We start from the raw sequence: 17200 nt of genomic DNA on the forward strand, positions 1-17200 counted from the left end.
TAAAAAGTAATCCTATGTAAATATATGTAATACATAGAGAAAGATAGATGTGGAGCGCTGTGCCCCGCACCGCCTGCTGGCCCAGCATGCGATCATCCGCGTGGCTTGGGGTGTCACACTCATTGTCCCACCTTTTCTGCCGTTTGTGGTGTCATAGGGTCTGCCCCCCACCAACCACAGGGGACACTTTCGTAGAGCTACACCACGAAAATCAGCGGAGCTACAACCTCTCTCTAACGCGCAAACGCCAACGCCACCTCACTACTCGTTATCTACTGTTCACGGATGCTGGGGTGCCGGAACAAGCGGTTACCGGCGGCCCTCCCTTCCAAAAATTGTGCTTCCGAAATCTCTTGATGTCGATTCCGCGGAGGTGGCGTGGAGCCCCCCCGTGCCACACACGGCAGAAGCCCTTTTTGAAATACTTCTCGTCCCCCATCCAAAATGGGGAAACGCCAGTGCACCGTCAGGTCACGGCGAGGGACGCCACAGACACCAAACATCATGTTTGTGTGTCTATTCCTTTATCCTTCCTCCTCGAGTTCCTCATTTCTTATTGACATTTCTCCCGGTTTTCCCTCAAAAAAGTGCAGTTTTCCCCGCTTTTTAGTCGGCCAGGGTTATGCAAATCGCGCAGGGCATGCTGGGCACGCCTCTTCCCTGGAGCAGCGCGGGGAGGAGGAGCGCCTTTGGCGGGAGCGCCATGGCGCGCGCGCAGGCAGAGTCGCTTCTGACTGGCGGTGATGCGCGCGCGCGCAGGGGACTCCGCTTCCCATTGGTGGGGGCGACGGCCGGAAGCGGAAGCGCTGCCGGGTGTCGGCGGGCGGCGGAGGGAGCGCGGCGGTGGCTGCGGGGCTTCGGCGTGCCCGCGGGTCATGGGGAGGTACGGGGGCTCGAGGGGGCTGCGCGGAGCACCTGGGGGCTCCACACCGGATGCTGCAAATCCGGGAGGGAGTACAAGAGTGGGCGCCGAGCGGTCCTGGTGGTGGTTGGTGACCTTCGCTCTGCCCCGCGGCTCCTGGCGGGGACGTTCTGCACGGGGAGGGGGACTCGTTCCTATCTCGGCGGTCCCCGTGGGGCTGGTGAGCGCTTTAAGCTGGGGATGTTCAGCCTGGAGAAGAGAAGGCTTCGGCAGAATCTTAGAGCCCCTTCCATTGCCTAAAGGGGCTCCAAGAGAGCTGGAGAGGGACTTCGGACAAGGACCTGGAGGGACAGGACAAGGAGAATGGCTTCCCACTGCCAGAGGGCAGGGTTAGCTGGGATGTTGGGAAGGAATTCCTCCCTGTGAGGGTGGTGAGGCCCTGGCACAGATTGCCCAGGGAGACTGTGGCTGCTTCATCCCTGGAATTTTCCAAGGCCAGGGGCTTGGAGCAGCCTGGTCTAGTGGAAGGTGTTCCGGTTAATGGCACGGGGTGGAATGAGATGAGCTTAAGGATTCTTCCCACCCAAACCATTCTGAGGTTCTATGATTATATTTAGATATTTGGTGACAATTACTATGGTTAGTGGAAGTGGGAGCCCCCTGAGCAGTCCAGGGAATGTGCTGTTTGTCATTAACATGGATTACAGCTCTAACACTGTGCTGTCCCGGAGCTGAACAGGTCGTGGTACTGATCACAGCCCCAAAACCCCCTCCTGCCCTGGAGGGAGCTGCTGCTGTGAGGGTCTGGGCTCGCCTGCACATCAGCAGGTACCAGGATACTCTGTTTCCTGGCAGAAAAAGGGAATTTGACCGTATTTTTCTTCAGGATCCTGCCAGATGCTCGTCCTCTGCAGCAGCCACTGTGTGATCTTTTCTGATGGAGAAACCTGTGGCACTGTAGTGAGGACAACTTGTGAAACTGTTTCCTCTAACCATCTTACGTACAATGGGTGATACAAAAAATATCTGGTGTTCCTGTAGGAATGAGAGTTATGTGGAAGAGGAGGAAGCCAGAGTAGGTAACACCGACTGCTGATGTTCTGGGAAGGCTGTGGGCTATGGCTTCTCCACTCACTGGGCTCACAGCAGTCACTGATGTAATTAAAGATCTAGACACTCAGATAGCTGTAAGTAAATGGGGCTGGCATGTGGGACTTACCCTGTGAATCTGCTCCTCCCATGAGTTTTGTGTTCAGGGATCTCAGCAGCATGTGGAGGGTGCAGTAAGATCTGGGACTAAACCAACAAAACGACTTTATGCTGCTGAAGTGCTTCTGCCCAAGGATTTTGGGGCTTTGTGTCTGAGGATTTCGGTGCTTCCTTCTCTACATAGTGGGTAGGAATTCCTACTTTGTGGATCTGTGAAGTGAGGCATAGGGTGAACAGCCTGAGATCGACCCCAGCTAAAATCAAGACTGAAGGTCCCTCACGATCTTCTGCTGGGCTCCTCAGCCAGAAGTGCCAGCTGAGGGGTTTAGGGTGTGAGCGTGATGATTTTCCATTGTTAATTCAATTAAAATGGAGCTGGAAGCAGAGCCAAGGGCACTGCAGAAGATTGTCTGGGATATAAACTCCCCTCAAAGGGCCCCATGTCTGCAGGTGCATGAGTGTGCATTGGAGTGAAGCACTAAAGCAGCTGCTTCTAAGTCCTCCCATGTGCTTTCTCGTGTGCGTTTTGATATTAATTAATCCAAACAAGCTTGCTCTGATGAGGGGAAATGTCTGTAGAATAGGGAGCAGACACGGTGTGTGAGTGTCCCGTAAAGCTGGTTAAACTCTTCTTGTGAGTTCAGCCTCAGCTTCTCAGCTATCTCTGGCCCCACCACAAGAGGCTTTGCCATCAAACCATTCCTTAAACTCTCTTTCCCAGTGACAGACCCATCACTGCTGCCCACGATGGTTGTGGTAGTGGAAGGTGCAGGGTTTGGATGAATTTCCTGTCACAAACCAGTGAAGACAGAGCAAAACTTCATTGAGCCTGGGGCTTAGAGTAGAAACAGAGGAGGTGCCAGTCAGTGTTCACCCCATGACCAACACCCTGAGTAACTTCACCACCTGGAGGATCTGACGTAACCACACAATCTACTTGTGGTTCCCCATTGGGAGCTCCGTAAATCCCACTCCATTTCCTGTGGCTCTCAGTTGCCTGATGTGGGAGGAACAAGGGGCAGGTGTGGGCACACGTGTTCCTCCCCATCTGAGCACCAGATTGTGCTCTCAGAACCCAGAATGAACCGATGTTGTCAATCCCAGGTGGAGGGGTCACTGCAGGCTGGGCTGTGAGAGCATGATGCTGCCAAAAACAAGACCCCCACCCTGTGGAGACCCCAGGGAGGCTGGGCCCTGCCTTCTCTCCAGGGCTTTGGATTGTAGAGATGAGAGATCCCATGCTGCTGCAGCAGGAACGAGCCATGTCCTGCAGTTAAATCTGCTCTGAGTGCTCTGTTCTTTGTGGGAAATGGGTTCAGGAAGGCCGTGTGGGGGTGGATGTGAGGGGGTTCAGCTCAGGGGATGAATGGGTGGGTGGATCAGATCTGTCACCAGCGTGCAGCCACTGTGCTTCTGGAAAACTTCATTTTCCGTACACCAGGGAAGGTTTTCTCTGCTACTAAGCATCACTTCTCCCTTCATGCTGTGAGTAGAGATTCCTGATCTATAAGCTTCAGGCCCCGTCAGAACACTGCAGTTTTGTCTGGACAAAGACCTGTTCATCCTGCTGAATTCCTTCTGTTTGCTAACCATGGCTTTCCTCTCCCTTTCCAGTTGATTGGTTTGGATCCCTACAACCCCAAGGAGAAGCAGGACCTAGACAAGCTTTATGATCTAAAACCTAAAACCCAACAGATTATGAACCAGTTTGGCCCTTCTACCTTGATCAACCTCTCCAACTTCTCCTCGATCAAGCCGGAACCAGCCAGCACCCCCCCCCAGAGCTCCATGGCCAACAGCACCACTGTGGCAAAGATGCCAGGAACGCCCAGCGGAGGAGGGCGGCTCAGTCCTGAAAGCAACCAGGTAATTCCATCCCCAACTTTGGGACAGCAGGGATGATGCTCAGGCATCACGGACTTGCCTATGGCTTCATTCACCTTCTTTCAATCACCAGCAGAAATACAATGTTTATTAAAGTATCAGTTACTGAGCCAGCAAAACTTCCTCGCAGAGTTCCTCCCTCCCAGATGCTTCCTGGCTGGATGGGGTTTGGATGCTGTAGGTGTAGAGGTTTTTCCAGTCTTAGGAAAATGTATATTGGGGTGTGCCAGGGGAAGTTATTTTTAAATGGGGTTTAGATGGGAGAAGTATGGGGAGAAATGGGTGGTGAGGTGCAGGTTGCCCAGAGAAGCTGTGGCTGCCCCATCCTTGGGAGTGTCCAAGGCCAGGTTGGATGGGGCTTGGAGCCACCTGGGACAGAGGAAGGTGTCCCTGCCCGTGGCAGGGGGTGGAATGGGATGAGCTTTAAGGTCCCTTCCAACCCAACCTGGCATGGAGCCTTCAATCCGCATAAAACATAGTGCTGCCCAGGGAATGCCCTGGCATTGCTCCCTGATGGCTTGGCTGGCACCCAGACTCTTGGGAAGTGCACTAGACCCCAGCACAAAACAGCCACAGCAGTGAGGGAGCAAGGAAGGTCAGGAATTTCCCATCTGTGCCTGGTTGACCTGACCAGGCTGACAACTTCCATCCATATCTTTTAAGACTCGGCATCCTGTTGTTCAGCCCAGTGTGGTTTCTGCTCCCTGCCACGTCTGACTGTGTTGGAATAACCTAGCATTCCCACATCTCTGTTTTCCATGTGAAGCACTAAAGCTGATAAGTGCTAGAGCCATGGAAATGCTTCCCTCATGCCCTGAGCACAACTTTAGTCACTGATACATACTGCACTTGCAGTCTGCATCTTAACGCTTGTAGTTTTGCCTTTCTACTCCTTGCCAGCAGCATTTTAGTGCTGGTAACATTTATCCTGGCTGCCGAACTCCAGTCATGTCCAGAGCAACCATTGGTGCTTGAAAATGACTCCTTAACACCTGATATTTCTTATCTCTGCCATTCCTGAGCTGATAGACTGTGTCAACAGTGTGACTCGGCCCTGGGGGCACGGGGGAGGAGGTGTTTGTGGTTGTGGCTGTGCTCCGTGGGCAGCTTCTTTGCTGGAACAGGGCAGTAAATCCTTCCTCTCCTCCCACACGCTCAGGTTTTAACCAAGAAGAAATTGCAGGACCTGGTGCGTGAGGTGGATCCGAACGAGCAGCTGGATGAAGATGTGGAAGAAGTAGGTTCCAAGCCATAGAAGAGACTGCAGAAAGAGCTATTTTGGGATTTGTCACAGATCAGTGGCCCTTTGTCCAAGGAGGGAGCGTTGGTTCATTTAACATCTGTTTTCCCATGCAGCCTTCAGCCATCCCTGTTTTTCTGCATCCCAGTACCAAAAAAGCTTCTAAAATTGCAATTGCAGCAAAGACCTATGAAATCCACTCCTTTGAGTGGAGTTTTGGACGCCACAATACAAGGAAGATCTAAAGCTATTAGAGGGCGCCCAAAGGAGGCTCTGGAGATGGGGAAGGATCGGGAGGAACCACAGGAGGAGCGGCTGAAGGCACTTGGTGTGTTCAGCTGGAGCAGAGGACACTGAGGGCAGAGCTCAGCAGGGGCTGCAGCTCCTCCCCAGGGGCAGCTCCAATCTCTACTCTCTGTAACAGGGACACAACCCAGGGAGCGGCTGGAGCTGGGCCAAGACAGGGTCAGGCTGGAGATCAGGGAAAGGTTCTTCCCCCGGAGGGTGCTGGGGCACTGAACAGGCTCCCCAGGCAATGCCAGCTCCCCAGGTGGCCAGAGCTCGAGGAGCATTTGGACAACGCTCTCAGGCACAGGATGGAGATTGCTGGGGTGTCCTGTGCAGGGCCAGGAGTTGGCCTGGATGATTCTTGTGGGTCCCTCCCAATTCAGGACATTCTCTACTTCTAAATACCAGCTTCTGATGGCTTGTTTTCATCTCCCCACATAATTTCAACTGCTTAGTGCTGACCAGGCTGGTTGTTGCCCTTGTTCCACCACAGATGCTGCTACAGATCGCCGATGACTTCATCGAGAGCGTGGTGACAGCCGCCTGCCAGCTCGCGCGGCATCGCAAGTCCAACACCCTGGAAGTGAAAGATGTCCAGTTGCACCTTGGTGAGTGACTTTTATCTGTTTTTTCCCCCTCTACCCCCAGCTCTCGGCTCTTCCTGGAGTCGGGGCACAGCTGTGCTGCTGTGGTGGAAACCTGTGAGTAGGTAATGCATCCCTGCCCATGGCAAGGGGTTGGAAGTGGATGAGCTTTAATGTCTATTCTGTTTCAAACCATTCTGTGAATTCCAGAGCGTCAGTGGAACATGTGGATCCCGGGCTTTGGTTCTGAAGAAATCAGGCCCTACAAAAAAGCCTGCACTACAGAAGCTCACAAACAGGTAAGGAGCCCTCACAACACCAGGAATCACATAGAAGGCTGATACGGGGATGGTGATCATGGCCTCCTGGCACTGTGAATTTGTGGCCTCTTCCAAGTGGTTCGGACTGGAAACGACTTCCAGAGCCTCCTGACCTGTTTGTGCAGAGGTTTGAGGTTGCTGTGTCTCCTTAGCTATGTTGGCTTTGCCCAAAGAGAAGCAGCAGCTCTTGGTGCTGAGGGGCTTGGGAGGCTTAAAACCAACGGGGAGCTGCACACAGACACTTCTCAGCTGCCCCTGGCAGCTCCATCTCTGTGCAAAGGGACTGTAAAAACACCCTTAATTTTGCTTTAAAGCTGCATTGGGCCATTGCTTTTTAGAGCCTAGAAGGAACTGCCCTGCGGTGGGTTCATGGGTGATGCTGCAGCTCCCAGTGGGCAGAGAGGGGGGGCCTTGAGATGGGCTTTGATCCCACCACCCCAGGGTGCCAAGTGGAGCAGCACAGACACTTCCTTCTCCTCTGGCTCCAGCCTGGGACCCCATTAAGATTCAAACAGACCTGAAAGACTTGTGTGGAAGCAAGTCAGGCAGCGTCCTGGGAGCACCTGGGATGCCTTGTTCCTGCTGTGAGTGGTTGTGCAGTCACCTGCTCTGAGCTGCTCGGCTTCCCATGGTTTTCCCTCTCTTGTTGCAGAGAATGGCACTGATCCGCAAAACTACCAAGAAATAGCCCCTGGGCAGAGCCAGAGACGCTGCCAGTGCAGTTTGGGATACCTGCCTCTCCACTGAAGCCTCCACGATGTCACCTGTGGGATATTTTTTTTAATGCTTTACAGAGAAGCATCTATTTTTTACTAACGGTGCAGCAATATCTTGACTTGATGAGGAGACCTGCCAAAAACATTCTACGCCCTGTTCCTCGTTCCTCCTCAGAGTGCGACATATCTCAAACAGAGACTTTTATTTGTGACTTGAAAGTGGTTTATCGTACAAGTGATTATCCAAGGGACAGAGCATTTGATTGTGTGTGGGACAGTATTAGAAGCATCTGTAGAGGTTTTTGTTTCCTCCTTCCTGCCCCTACCTGCTCCAGTACTTTGTAATGTCAGTGTTTATATAAATACTTGCATTTGTTTTACATGAATAAAGAAATTATTAATCTAAGATCCTAGCATAGACTTGTGCTCTTCAGGCAGCGTTGCACAGGGATGGCAGGGACAGTGCCACCTTGGCTCTGTGTATGGTGCTGTTCTATGGGAGATCTGGGAGTTTATGGCGAGCAGAATCGTGGAATATCCTGAGCTGGAAAGGATTCCCAAGGATTATTGAGTCCAGCTCCTGGCCCTGCCCAGGACACCCCACCCAATGCCCGAGAGCATTGTCCAAAGCCGTGGCAGCCTTGGAGCCATGCCTATTCCCTGGGGAGCCTGTTCAGTGCCCGAGCACCCTCTAGGGGAAGAACTTTTTCCTAATATGCAGTCTATCCCTCCCCTGACACAGCTTCAGCTCTTCCCTCAGGTCCCGTCCCTGGTCACAGGGAACAGAGATTGGAGGTGTCCCTTGGGAGGAGCTGCAGACCCCGGTGAGTCTCTCCTGTTTCCTCCAGGCTGAACAGACCAAGTGGCCTCAGCTGCTCTTCCAAAGGTTTCCCCTCCAGACCCTTCTAGACTGCAAGGATCTGGCCAGTTCCTCACCTGCCAGTCAGGGTGGGCAGGTCGCTTCCCTCCTGACCTCCAGCCCAGGGTGGAGTCCCTTCCCCATCTCTGGGATCTTTGGACTGTTGGGAGGGGGATGTTGTGACAGGGCCGGAAGTCAAGGTCCCCCTGATTCTGTCTGTGCCTGGACATTGAAAACGAAGGCCACATGCCCCTGCCTGTTCCTGCTGCTCTGCTCAGACCTCAGGGAAGCTGCAGGGGCTGTTGTGGGGATGAGGGAGTTGACAGCACTGCAAACCCTTGCACGACGGGGAGGCTCCTGCAGCCCTGGGCAGAGCTGGGCTCATCCTCCCTGCCCAGCTCTCTAGAAGTTCCCGGTACCCACAGGGGAAACCAGGGTGGGTGAAGCGACTGCAGGACCATCCTGGGCTCGCTCCTCTCCTCATGTCACTGCCGGATGAGGAGCCTGGGGAGCTCCTTTCTACAGCCTTGTAGAGAGGGTTTTTTTGCAAATTAAATTGTATGAAGATTAATCTAAAAGGGAAAGTGGGCACTTCCTCAGAATGGCATGGGGTTATTTTTGCTTTGAACTCAACTAGGCATGTACTCAGCCAGAGTGGCAGACACATAATCTGAGTTCCATGATAAATTTGTCACTTTTAATTCTATTTGGGAAGACTTAAAGAATTTAGGGCTTTATGATTTGGGTCTCAGTCAGTACAGGAGAGAATAGGGGAAGGGGCTGACGCTGACCTCTGCAGGCCTGTGAAGTCCCACCTGAAGACTTCACCCTTCCAACACGCTTCCTCTTTCCCAGGAAAACACAGGCAGGCAGAGGGTGACCAGGGGTATTTAATGTGGCCGTGCTGCTCCTGCCTGTGCCTGACTGCTCCATATCCATTTCCCCTCCTGAGCCCAGCATGTCCCTGACCTGCCAGTGTCCCCAATTCTAGCAGAAGCATCTCTTCTGCTTCTCCTCCTTCTCCAGCCCCTGAGCCTTGGGCAGCACCGGCAGTGGGACGCTGCTCTTCACCCCGTCCCAAGCCTCAGTGGCCACCAACCGCCCCGTCTGCAGCGCTTGGTAAATGGCCACTGTCAGCATCTGGAAGGCCTGGACCACATTGGAGGCATCCTTGGCTGAGGTCTCCACGTACTGGACACCCAGCGAGGCCGCCAACTTCCCCGCCTCCCTCTGGCCCACCTGGCGCTGCCCAGCCAGGTCACTCTTGTGCCCCACCAGCAGGAAGACCATGCGGAAGGGCTGGATCGTGTCAGTCACCTCCTGGTGCCATCGCCGGATGCTCTCAAAGGACGCGCGGTTGGTGAGGTCGAAGAGCAGCATCCCCCCGGCTGAGTTGCGGTAGTAGGAGCGAGTCACAGACCTGGGGTGCCAAGAGCAGGGGAGGTGAGCAGCCCCCAGGGTTTCCTGTGCCACCTCGGACAGCATGTTCCCTGCCTGCAGAGCAGCCCTGGCTAGGACCTGCTCCTGCAAGTGGCACCTTGTGTTCAAAGCACCATGAGAGGGAGGAGAATCAGCCTTTTGCTGTGTCCATAAGAGCTCGAAAAAGTTCCCTGCCTGCAGAGCAGCCCTGGCTAGGACCTGCTCCTGCAAGTGGCACTTTGCGTTCAAAGCACCATGAGAGGGAGGATAATCAGCCTTTTGCTGTGTCCGTAAGAGCTCCAGGGGCAGCTCTGTCCCTGCTCAGCCACCAAAGCTCATCTGCAGCCACAGCCCCCAAGGGCCCCTGTGTCTGCAGCCATGTCCCCAGGGCTGCACCATCCCTGCTGCCACAGTCCTGGAGCTCTCCCATCCCTACTGTCACGGTCCTGGAGCTCTTCTGTCCCTGCTGCCATGTTCTCAGTACTTTCCCATCTCTGCTACAACAGTCCTGGAACTCTCCCATTCCTGCAAACCCAGATCTGCCACTCTCCCATCCCCTGCAGCCACATCTCCCAAGCTTTCCTGTCCCCAGGAGCTGCCTGGCTGGTAGAGACAGTCTCACAGTGAGGTGTGAAGGCTCCTGGCAGCTGAGCTGAGGAAGAGGTTTTGCCCAGCACCCAGTGGGCTCCCAGCTGTTCCCCAGCCCCTCTGCAGCTGGTGTGGCAGGGGGGTTCTTGGGGGAGTCCTGTACCCCCTTCAGAGCTGGAGCAAGGGCTTACAAGGCAGTCCCAAGCATTCCTTTCCCTTGGCTTTGGCTTCTGGCACGGTGGTTCCTCACCCAAAGGGACCAGTGGGAACATAGCCACATCGAGGACCTCCCTGGGCTTGGAATCACAACATTCCACTCCAAGTCTGGAGGGGGACACACATCTCCACCACCCCTCCCCACCACATGGACCCACCTGAACCTCTCCTGCCCGGCTGTGTCCCAGAACTGCAGCTTCACTCGCAGCCCCGGCTCCAGCTCCACGAATTGGACGTAGAAGTCCACCCCCACCGTCTGGTTGACAGCATCCAGGAAGACGCCCTCGGTGTAGCGCCGGAGCAGCGAGGATTTCCCCACAGTCGAGTCCCCCAGCATGATCACCCGGAACTGGTACTGCCATCGTTGCTCCATCGGTGCCTCTGCCGGCTGCCAGGATCCACCACCCCCGCACCAGGAGCGTGCTCAGGCAGGCAGGGAACTCCTCCACCCAGGAGGCGTTCCCAGCACCATTGGTGCTGTGCGGCCCCTTTGGAACCCCTTTGTCCCCTTTATTTTGGCTCCATCCAGCTGGAAGCACTCAGGGGTGCTTGCTCCCATTTTCCTACAGACAGGAGACCCGGAAAAGTGTCACAGACAAGGGGGGCTGTTGCCCCACCAGCGATGACCCCCAAAGCAGAGGATCTCCCATGCCATGGGTTGAGTGCTGTGCCCCTGCCTGGGATGTGGTGTTTGGCATAGCCTTTATTTAGTGTGGAAAAGTCTTAGATTTATTAAAAACACTCCGCACTCAGATTAAGGTCTGAAATAAACCCAAGCCCAGGTGGGAGACCCAACCTCATAATCACCCAAGAGCTGCAGGTGCCGGGTGGAGAGAGAAGCATCCCCATGAGTCGGGGTCCCATGTCCCTTCATCCCCATCAGCACCGGCAGCGCTCCTGGGGCTCCCTCCATGCCGTGGGCTGGCGGCAGCTCTGGCTGGAGATGAGCCTGATACCATCACATCCCTGGTGTGGGGCAAGGACCCCCCGGCCCAGGGCCTGCTGGATACCCCCAGCCAGAGTCTGGAAGGCCAACTCCATGTTAACGTTGCTGCGGGCCGAGGTCTCCACGAAGGCCATGCCCAGGGTGGCAGCGAGGTGTCCAGCCTCCTCTGCCGATACGGCTCACTCGGCCACCAGGTCACACTTGTGTCCCACCAGGACGAAGGCAGGCGGTTGGTCCCCCGCAGCCTCGTGGTACCACTCGGGGACGTGCTCGAAAGATGCCCGGTTGGTGAGGTCAAACACCAACAGCACCCCTGCCGCACTCTGGTAGAAGGACCTGGTGATGGATCTGGGCATACCCAGCAGGGTTTCAAAGGATACTGGGGAGCTCTCACACCGACAACCCTCACATGGGGCTTGGGAGATTTTTGGGTGACAGATTGGACCTTGGAAGTGGGGAAGGGAGACCTGTCTTGGGCATTTAAACTCCCCTTTTCTGTTTGGTATCCCTCTCCCCAGACTGGAGGGCTCCAGAGAAGACCTGTGGGGGTTTCGAGGACTCTGTGGTATCATTATCCCTCCAACAGCCCTGGATGCAGTAGGGATGAGGCAGCCCTGGCCAGGAACAGGGCACCCCCAGACCAACCCTGGGGTCTCTGAAAGGTTCCCAGGGATGGGGAGCCCAGCTCCAGCCATAGCACTTGGCTCTTCAGCCCTTTGCGCCCCATTTGAGCCTCTCTCACACTCCCAGGTGCTCCTGGCTCCAGACTGATGCAATCAGGAAAGAAACCACCCAGCCCCAGCCCTCAGGCACACCGAGACCAGCACCCGGCCCTGCTCCCTTGGCTGCCCCCCTAAATAGCTTCGGTGTCGCTGCCAACTCAGCACAAGGTGTCACTGGTCCCTAAAGCAGCACCGTCCCAGTGAGCCATCGCTGCCTGTCCCTGCACGCCCGGCCGGGGATTTACAAACACCCCAGGGTGGGAGGATAACTCAGTGGGGTGCTGGGGTCCGCATACCCGCCTCACCTGAACCTCTCCTGGCCAGCTGTGTCCCAGAGCTGCAGCTTGGCCTTGCCGGTGGGTGGCATCAGGACAGTCCGGCTGTAGAACTCGACGCCGACGGTGGGGCCGGAGGTGGCCGCCCCACCAGGACCCCCACCCGGCCCCTCAGCGAAGCAGCGCAGCAGCGAGGACTTGCCCACGGCCGCGTCCCCCAGCACGATTACGCGGAATTGGAAGTGTCTCTCGGAGTCGGGATCCTGGGGGGGGGAATCTGTCACTACCTCCATGGCTGAGCTGGCCGGATCCCGACCCACTGCGTTCCTGCTGTGCTGGCGGCGACAGGACAGGTCTCCACCCTTGTCCCTACCCCACCTGGGGACAGGGACGGCTCTGGCCCCGCAGTAACCCGGGCGGACAAACAAACTGTCCCAGGGAGGGAGCAGCTGCCAGCTCCCTCCTCATCCTTCCCGGTAACCCTGAGGAAAAGAGGGTTAAGTCTTCTTCCCAGGCGTAAATACAAAAAAAGGTTTGTGGAGCTGCTGCATAGTTCTTTTAACCACTTAGGAAAAACACTGAGTTAAGTAACTTGCCTTTTTAATTCCCCTGTTTTTAAAACTATTTTTTTCCATTTGCCTGCTTCCCAACCACCAAGTTCCAAAACACAAATCCCAGCAACAGCCCAACATTTCAAACTTTAGCAGCAACACAGGTTCAGCTCTAATCACTTCCTTGCAACATAATGGCACTTTAGTCTTTGTTGTCGCCGGGATGTTTAGTGTTGCCACACGCCAGCTCTGTCAGCCTGGCTTTGGTGACAACAGGGACAGCCAGGCTGTGAGTGCACACTCACTAGTGTCCCCCAGAAGCCAAGATCCTGGGAGACGCTCCACAGCAAAGGGGCTCTCAAGACCTGCAGGTAGGAGACCAGAAGTCAGAGGCACCAGCTGCATATTCCAGGACAAAGTACTCTCGGCAGCCAGGTCACCTCGGGTGCAGGAGCTTTGCCACAGGCCAGCCATCCAGGGACAGGAAACAAGAGAGCGGCTCCAACTCAAGAGGCTGTGGTTCCCCACAACCCATTCTTCTCCATGGTGAGAAAACAAGCAACCAGAATCACCAAGGCTCCAGCTGAGGGTGTTGGAACACCCCAGGGTTGCAGGAGCCACTCCAGCACCTCCGTGAAGGCCCAGGTGTGTTTCTGCATTCCAGGGACAACTGCTGAGGGCTGTGGGGGACACCCCCAGTGGCAGGTGCTGCAGCAAGGACAGGAACTCGCCCCTGAACACTGGTGAGCACCACTGGAAGGGGATGCTCAAGATTCCCTAGCTCAGAGCCAGCCCAGCCTCAGCCCATCCCAATGCAACCCAAACACGGGACACACCGCAAGGATTTGAAGTAATTCCATTTATTCAAACTCTTATCACGGAGAGAATATTCCAAGTTGGAAGGGACTCACAGGAATCATTGACTCCAACTCTTAAGTGAATGGCCCATACAGGGATCAAACCCACCACCCTTGGCATTATTGGTGCTGTGCTCTAACAAAGTATATCCAGATATATTCAGATATATACATCCAGTATATCCAGACCCTCTCCTGAGAAAACTCCATGGAACAGACTGTTCTTCTATGTGGAGCACCTGAACAGGAGCTTGAGCAACACCTGGAGCCAAACCAGTTCCATCACCTTCCAGTGCAGGTGAGTGGAGTCCAGAAGTGGCTGATCCCCCTTGGTGGAGCTCACAGCTTGGGAAGGAGCCAGGATCTGGCTCTGCAGAGCTCCCACTTCCAGAGGAGAGGGCTGGGAAAGAACAGTCTGGCACTGCAGCACCAAGTCTCTCAGGGATGACTCACCCTCTGCTTAGACCTGAAAAAAGGGATAAAAAAGAATCCAGCTGAGTGATGAGCAGTTGGGCTCAGTGCTGTGTCAGATTCCATCTACGTTCTGCAACTCCTGGATGTTCCCACTGTGCCCTGTGGTTTTGGGTAGCTCATGCCCGGCCTCAGCCCCATATCCGCAGGATTCATCCAACAGTCTCCAGACTCAGGAGTCATCATGGACCAGGCTGCACTGCCACTGATCTCACCCACACCCTGCCCCACAGATCACAACTCTGGCCAATTAAAAACCTCCAAAATGAGGCTGATCATTCCCACCTGCACAGTCCAGGTAAAAAACTGGCCACTTCCAGCACAGGCACAGTCAGTTCGAACTGTTCCCTGTCCTCCAGGCCCCACTCCAGAACATGCAATCCCAGAATGGTCTCGGTTAGAAGGCACCTTAAAAGCTCACCCCGTTCCACCCCCTGCCATGGGCAGGAACACCTTCCAGCAGACCAGGCTGCCCTAAGCCCCATCCATCCTGGCCCTGGACACTTCAGGAACGGGGCAGCCACAGCTTCTCTGGGCAATCAGGGCCTCCCCACCCTCACAGCCAAGGAATTCCTCCCAGTATCTAGTTTAAACTTACAGCCCAACACCAGGAGCTCCCCAGAGGACACTCACATGCTCCACACTGCAGCTTCCCCACAACTCGGGTCCTATGGGAAGCAAGCTGAAACCCTTGGGACAGGGCTCACTCTTTTCCAGAGTAACTGCTGAAAAAATTGAGCCAGAGTTTAATGCCTGAAGCCGATGGGTCACTGTAAATCCATGGCTCAGATTCTCCCAACAAATCTCAGCCCTCCAACCCTCATGGCACCTCTGCCCCCTGTGCCCAGCGTTTACCCCTTTTCCCGACCAGGGGTTTCCTTCCCAACCAGACTTCCCAAAACAGTGAGGCTGGCACAGCCTGTCTTCCTAGTGGCCCCTCTCAGCACAGGACACACCTGCAGAGAGCCCAAGACCAGCATGAATTTTACTCTTCCTCCTTTTTCGACCACAAGATCGGTATTCAGATCTGATGGGAAAGGGATTTGGAGGGATGGGCTGTGGAGTTCTAACAAGGATACTTACTACCTTCTCACCTGGGTTTATTCATCAGATGGGTGAGCTCTGGAACACCCAGGACCCCTGGAAGACATCACAACATACCTCCAATATCAGCAGTGGGCTGCAGACTCATGTGGACAAAGCCCTGACTCATCCCACCCTGAAAGCACAAGCAAGCAACAGCCCAACTCCCAAAAATGTATCGGAGGGGTGAGTGACAGCCACAGGCAGAAGAGGCCCAGCAGTCAAAGACCTTCCTATTGCTCTGGCATGTTGTTGGAGACCTGCAGCTACTGTGTGGAGCCACAGCTCTTGGATAAACATGCACGCAAACATGGAGTTTATCCAGTAAAGTCTGTGACAGAGTGATTGACTGGCTCTGGATCAGGGTTGATTCCTAGTTCTGCCTCTAGCCAGGCCCAGAGAGAGGAACTGCCCTTATCTCACCCACACAAGATCTGGATGGAGCAAGAACTAAGGGAGTTTGCAGGGCCCAGCCCCAAGGACAAGCCCTATGAAGGATCCATGGCCTTGGAACAGCATGTGATGGCACTGTCCGATAGCAGAGGAGCAGGAAACGCTGCTGATTCCTGCTCTGGCCCAGGGAGGCCACAAAACCTACCAAATTCTCAGCCCAAGAGAGGACTCCAGAACCTGGATCGCCCATCTCACCTGTGCAAAGCTGAGGCCGTCACCAGCCATCCCATGCTCCAGGATCACCTTCTATACCACGATGCTGCTGGGGAAGAAGAGAATCCTGAGCTTTAAGTAAATTACAAGAAAAGTAAATTGAAACAAAACTACAGACAGGATATCCAGCCCCCCCGCGCGTCAGTTTGAACCCCAGGGGCAGGGATTTGCGGCAGCTGTCTGCTTCCAGCACCAGTAACCACCCCTAGCCCACGGCGGGCCGTGTACTTTCCCGAAATGTTGCCGGACAGCTACGAAGGCTCCAACTGAGCGGCGACCGTCGAGGAAAATCCCTTTGCTCTCGGCTCCTTTTTGACCGCATCTGCCACAGCACCGACAGACGCAGCTTCGATAGGGCCGGGCGGGTCCGCAGGGCTCTTCCGCCCGCCACCGCCTGTCCCGGGACAGGGGATTAGTTCAGCCTCAGGGGTCCCTCACTCACCCGGGGCCGGGCCGGGCCCGGGGAGGAGGGCGGGAACAACGCCGCGCTGCCCTTCGCAGCCTTCGGAGCGCACCGAAGCGCCGCCGCCGGGCGCCATAGCCACGGGGTGCCGATGCGGCGGTGCCGATGCGGCGGGGGCGAAGGATGCCGGTGGATGGTCCCGGATGGCCCCCGCACCGCTACCCCCACTCGCCGCCATAGCCGAGAGAGACGGAAGTTGGCCCGAGGCCACATTTTATAGTGCTGAGGTGCGGGCTCCGATTGGCTGGTGGTGCCCGGCCCTCCCGCAGAGGCCTCTGGGAGTTGTAGATCGCGCTGCTTACAGCCCCCGCCACCGTTCGTTCGTTCGTTCGTTCGTTCGTTCGTTCGTTCGTTCGTTCGTTCGTTCCTTCCTTCCTTCCTTCCTTCCTTCCTTCCCCTCCATCCCATCCCAAAGGATAAACAAGCCCCGCAAACAACCTACCCATGGCAGCGGGTGGAATGAGATGAGCTTTCAGGCCCCTCCCAACCCAAACTATGTCATGATCCCGTGATTCACAACCCCCACTAGCACTGGGAGAAGCTGCACACCCCCACCCCACCTAAATGATTCTCCAGTCCGGGTGGCGCAAGCACAATTTCTCTCTCCTCCTCTACGCAAGGTGCACACCAGGGGTTGCTCTTGGAAAAGCTAAAGGCAGCAGCTGCGTTTCCCCTACTCCTTCCTCCCTTTTGGAACATGGAGGGAACAGTTCACCCTCGGGAATAGAAGGAAAGGTTCTTGGAAACAGAAGTCTGTTTGCCAACAAAATACCTCTGTAAGGCTCCTGGCTCATGATCCATAATCCGTGGAAAGGATTTAAAATGGGAGCACCTGCCAACGGGCTCGAAGGGAGTGCTGGAACAGCTGCTGGTACTGATGCGGAAAGCACAGCCATCGTGGGAAATCAGCCAAAAAAGCCTGAGACTGCTTCCTACCCAAGCCCTGGAGAAAGGGCAAAAATGATGGTCATTTTTTGATCT

At 55.2% G+C, this 17200-nt stretch overlaps 3 protein-coding genes, 1 long non-coding RNA gene and 5 other non-coding genes across 23 annotated transcripts; 1 reads left to right on the forward strand and 8 right to left on the reverse strand.

The window, feature by feature from the left end:
- Nucleotides 1–289: 289 nt before the first annotated feature.
- LOC120411233 lies at nt 290–418 on the reverse strand. The gene has a single exon (XR_005603615.1). It is a non-coding gene; the product is annotated as a U11 spliceosomal RNA (small nuclear RNA).
- Nucleotides 419–781: 363 nt separating this feature from the next.
- TAF12 (TATA-box binding protein associated factor 12) lies at nt 782–7509 on the forward strand. Of its 3 annotated transcripts, none has more exons than XM_010412718.3 (6): nt 783–883; nt 3686–3937; nt 5115–5192; nt 5977–6091; nt 6278–6366; nt 7040–7509. In XM_010412718.3, the coding sequence occupies exons 2-6, from the start codon at nt 3770–3772 to the stop codon at nt 7073–7075; spliced, it is 486 nt and encodes a 161-aa protein (XP_010411020.1). In that variant the 5' UTR covers nt 783–883; nt 3686–3769; the 3' UTR covers nt 7076–7509. The 3 variants fall into 3 exon arrangements, with proteins under 3 accessions (XP_010411021.1, XP_010411020.1, XP_010411022.1); XM_010412720.3 differs by lacking the exon at nt 783–883 and adding an exon at nt 1278–2049; XM_010412719.3 differs by lacking the exon at nt 5115–5192 and having other exon boundaries at nt 782–883.
- A 1122-nt stretch (nt 7510–8631) lies between these two features.
- LOC104697712 (ras-related protein Rab-39B-like) lies at nt 8632–10596 on the reverse strand. Its single transcript, XM_010412717.3, has 2 exons — nt 10344–10596; nt 8632–9382 (listed from the first exon to the last, which is right to left on the reverse strand). Exons 1-2 carry the CDS (start codon nt 10556–10558, stop codon nt 8950–8952), a joined length of 648 nt encoding a protein of 215 aa, XP_010411019.1. The 5' UTR covers nt 10559–10596; the 3' UTR covers nt 8632–8949.
- A 468-nt stretch (nt 10597–11064) lies between these two features.
- Nucleotides 11065–12421, reverse strand: LOC104697724 (ras-related protein Rab-42-like). Its single transcript, XM_010412734.2, is given in 2 exon segments — nt 11065–11479; nt 12159–12421. Coding segments are annotated over 2 exon segments (678 nt in total).
- Nucleotides 12422–13518: 1097 nt separating this feature from the next.
- LOC120411210 lies at nt 13519–16725 on the reverse strand. 13 transcript variants are annotated; one of them, XR_005603597.1, is made up of 4 exons: nt 16199–16614; nt 15739–15805; nt 14641–15147; nt 13519–14002 (listed from the first exon to the last, which is right to left on the reverse strand). It is a non-coding gene; the product is annotated as an uncharacterized LOC120411210 (long non-coding RNA). The 13 variants fall into 13 exon arrangements; XR_005603593.1 differs by having other exon boundaries at nt 15739–15802; nt 16199–16612; XR_005603591.1 differs by lacking the exon at nt 16199–16614 and adding an exon at nt 16662–16725 and having other exon boundaries at nt 14641–15805.
- Nucleotides 14131–14201, reverse strand: LOC120411229. The gene has a single exon (XR_005603611.1). It is a non-coding gene; the product is annotated as a small nucleolar RNA SNORD99 (small nucleolar RNA).
- On the reverse strand, nt 14943–15059 carry LOC120411232. Its single transcript, XR_005603614.1, has one exon. It is a non-coding gene; the product is annotated as a small nucleolar RNA SNORA61 (small nucleolar RNA).
- LOC120411231 lies at nt 15264–15394 on the reverse strand. The gene has a single exon (XR_005603613.1). It is a non-coding gene; the product is annotated as a small nucleolar RNA SNORA44 (small nucleolar RNA).
- LOC120411230 lies at nt 15977–16119 on the reverse strand. Its single transcript, XR_005603612.1, has one exon. It is a non-coding gene; the product is annotated as a small nucleolar RNA SNORA16B/SNORA16A family (small nucleolar RNA).
- Nucleotides 16726–17200: the final 475 nt, after the last annotated feature.

The sequence above is a fragment of the Corvus cornix genome, chromosome 23 (genome assembly GCF_000738735.6).
Source record: "Corvus cornix cornix isolate S_Up_H32 chromosome 23, ASM73873v5, whole genome shotgun sequence".
Taxonomy (NCBI): domain Eukaryota; kingdom Metazoa; phylum Chordata; class Aves; order Passeriformes; family Corvidae; genus Corvus; species Corvus cornix.

Excerpts from the sequence above, each read along its gene's own strand:
- LOC104697712 (XM_010412717.3), bottom strand. The coding sequence starts at position 10,558 with ATGGAGCAACGATGGCAGTACCAGTTCCGGGTGATCATGCTGGGGGAC. Across the intron at positions 9,383-10,343 it reads GCCGGGCAGGAGAGGTTCAG|GTCTGTGACTCGCTCCTACT; the intron begins GTGGGTCCATGT and ends TTGGCACCCCAG.
- TAF12 (XM_010412720.3), top strand. The coding sequence starts at position 1,981 with ATGGCTTCTCCACTCACTGGGCTCACAGCAGTCACTGATGTAATTAAA. Across the intron at positions 6,092-6,277 it reads AGATGTCCAGTTGCACCTTG|AGCGTCAGTGGAACATGTGG; the intron begins GTGAGTGACTTT and ends TGTGAATTCCAG. Across the intron at positions 6,367-7,039 it reads CTACAGAAGCTCACAAACAG|AGAATGGCACTGATCCGCAA; the intron begins GTAAGGAGCCCT and ends CTCTTGTTGCAG.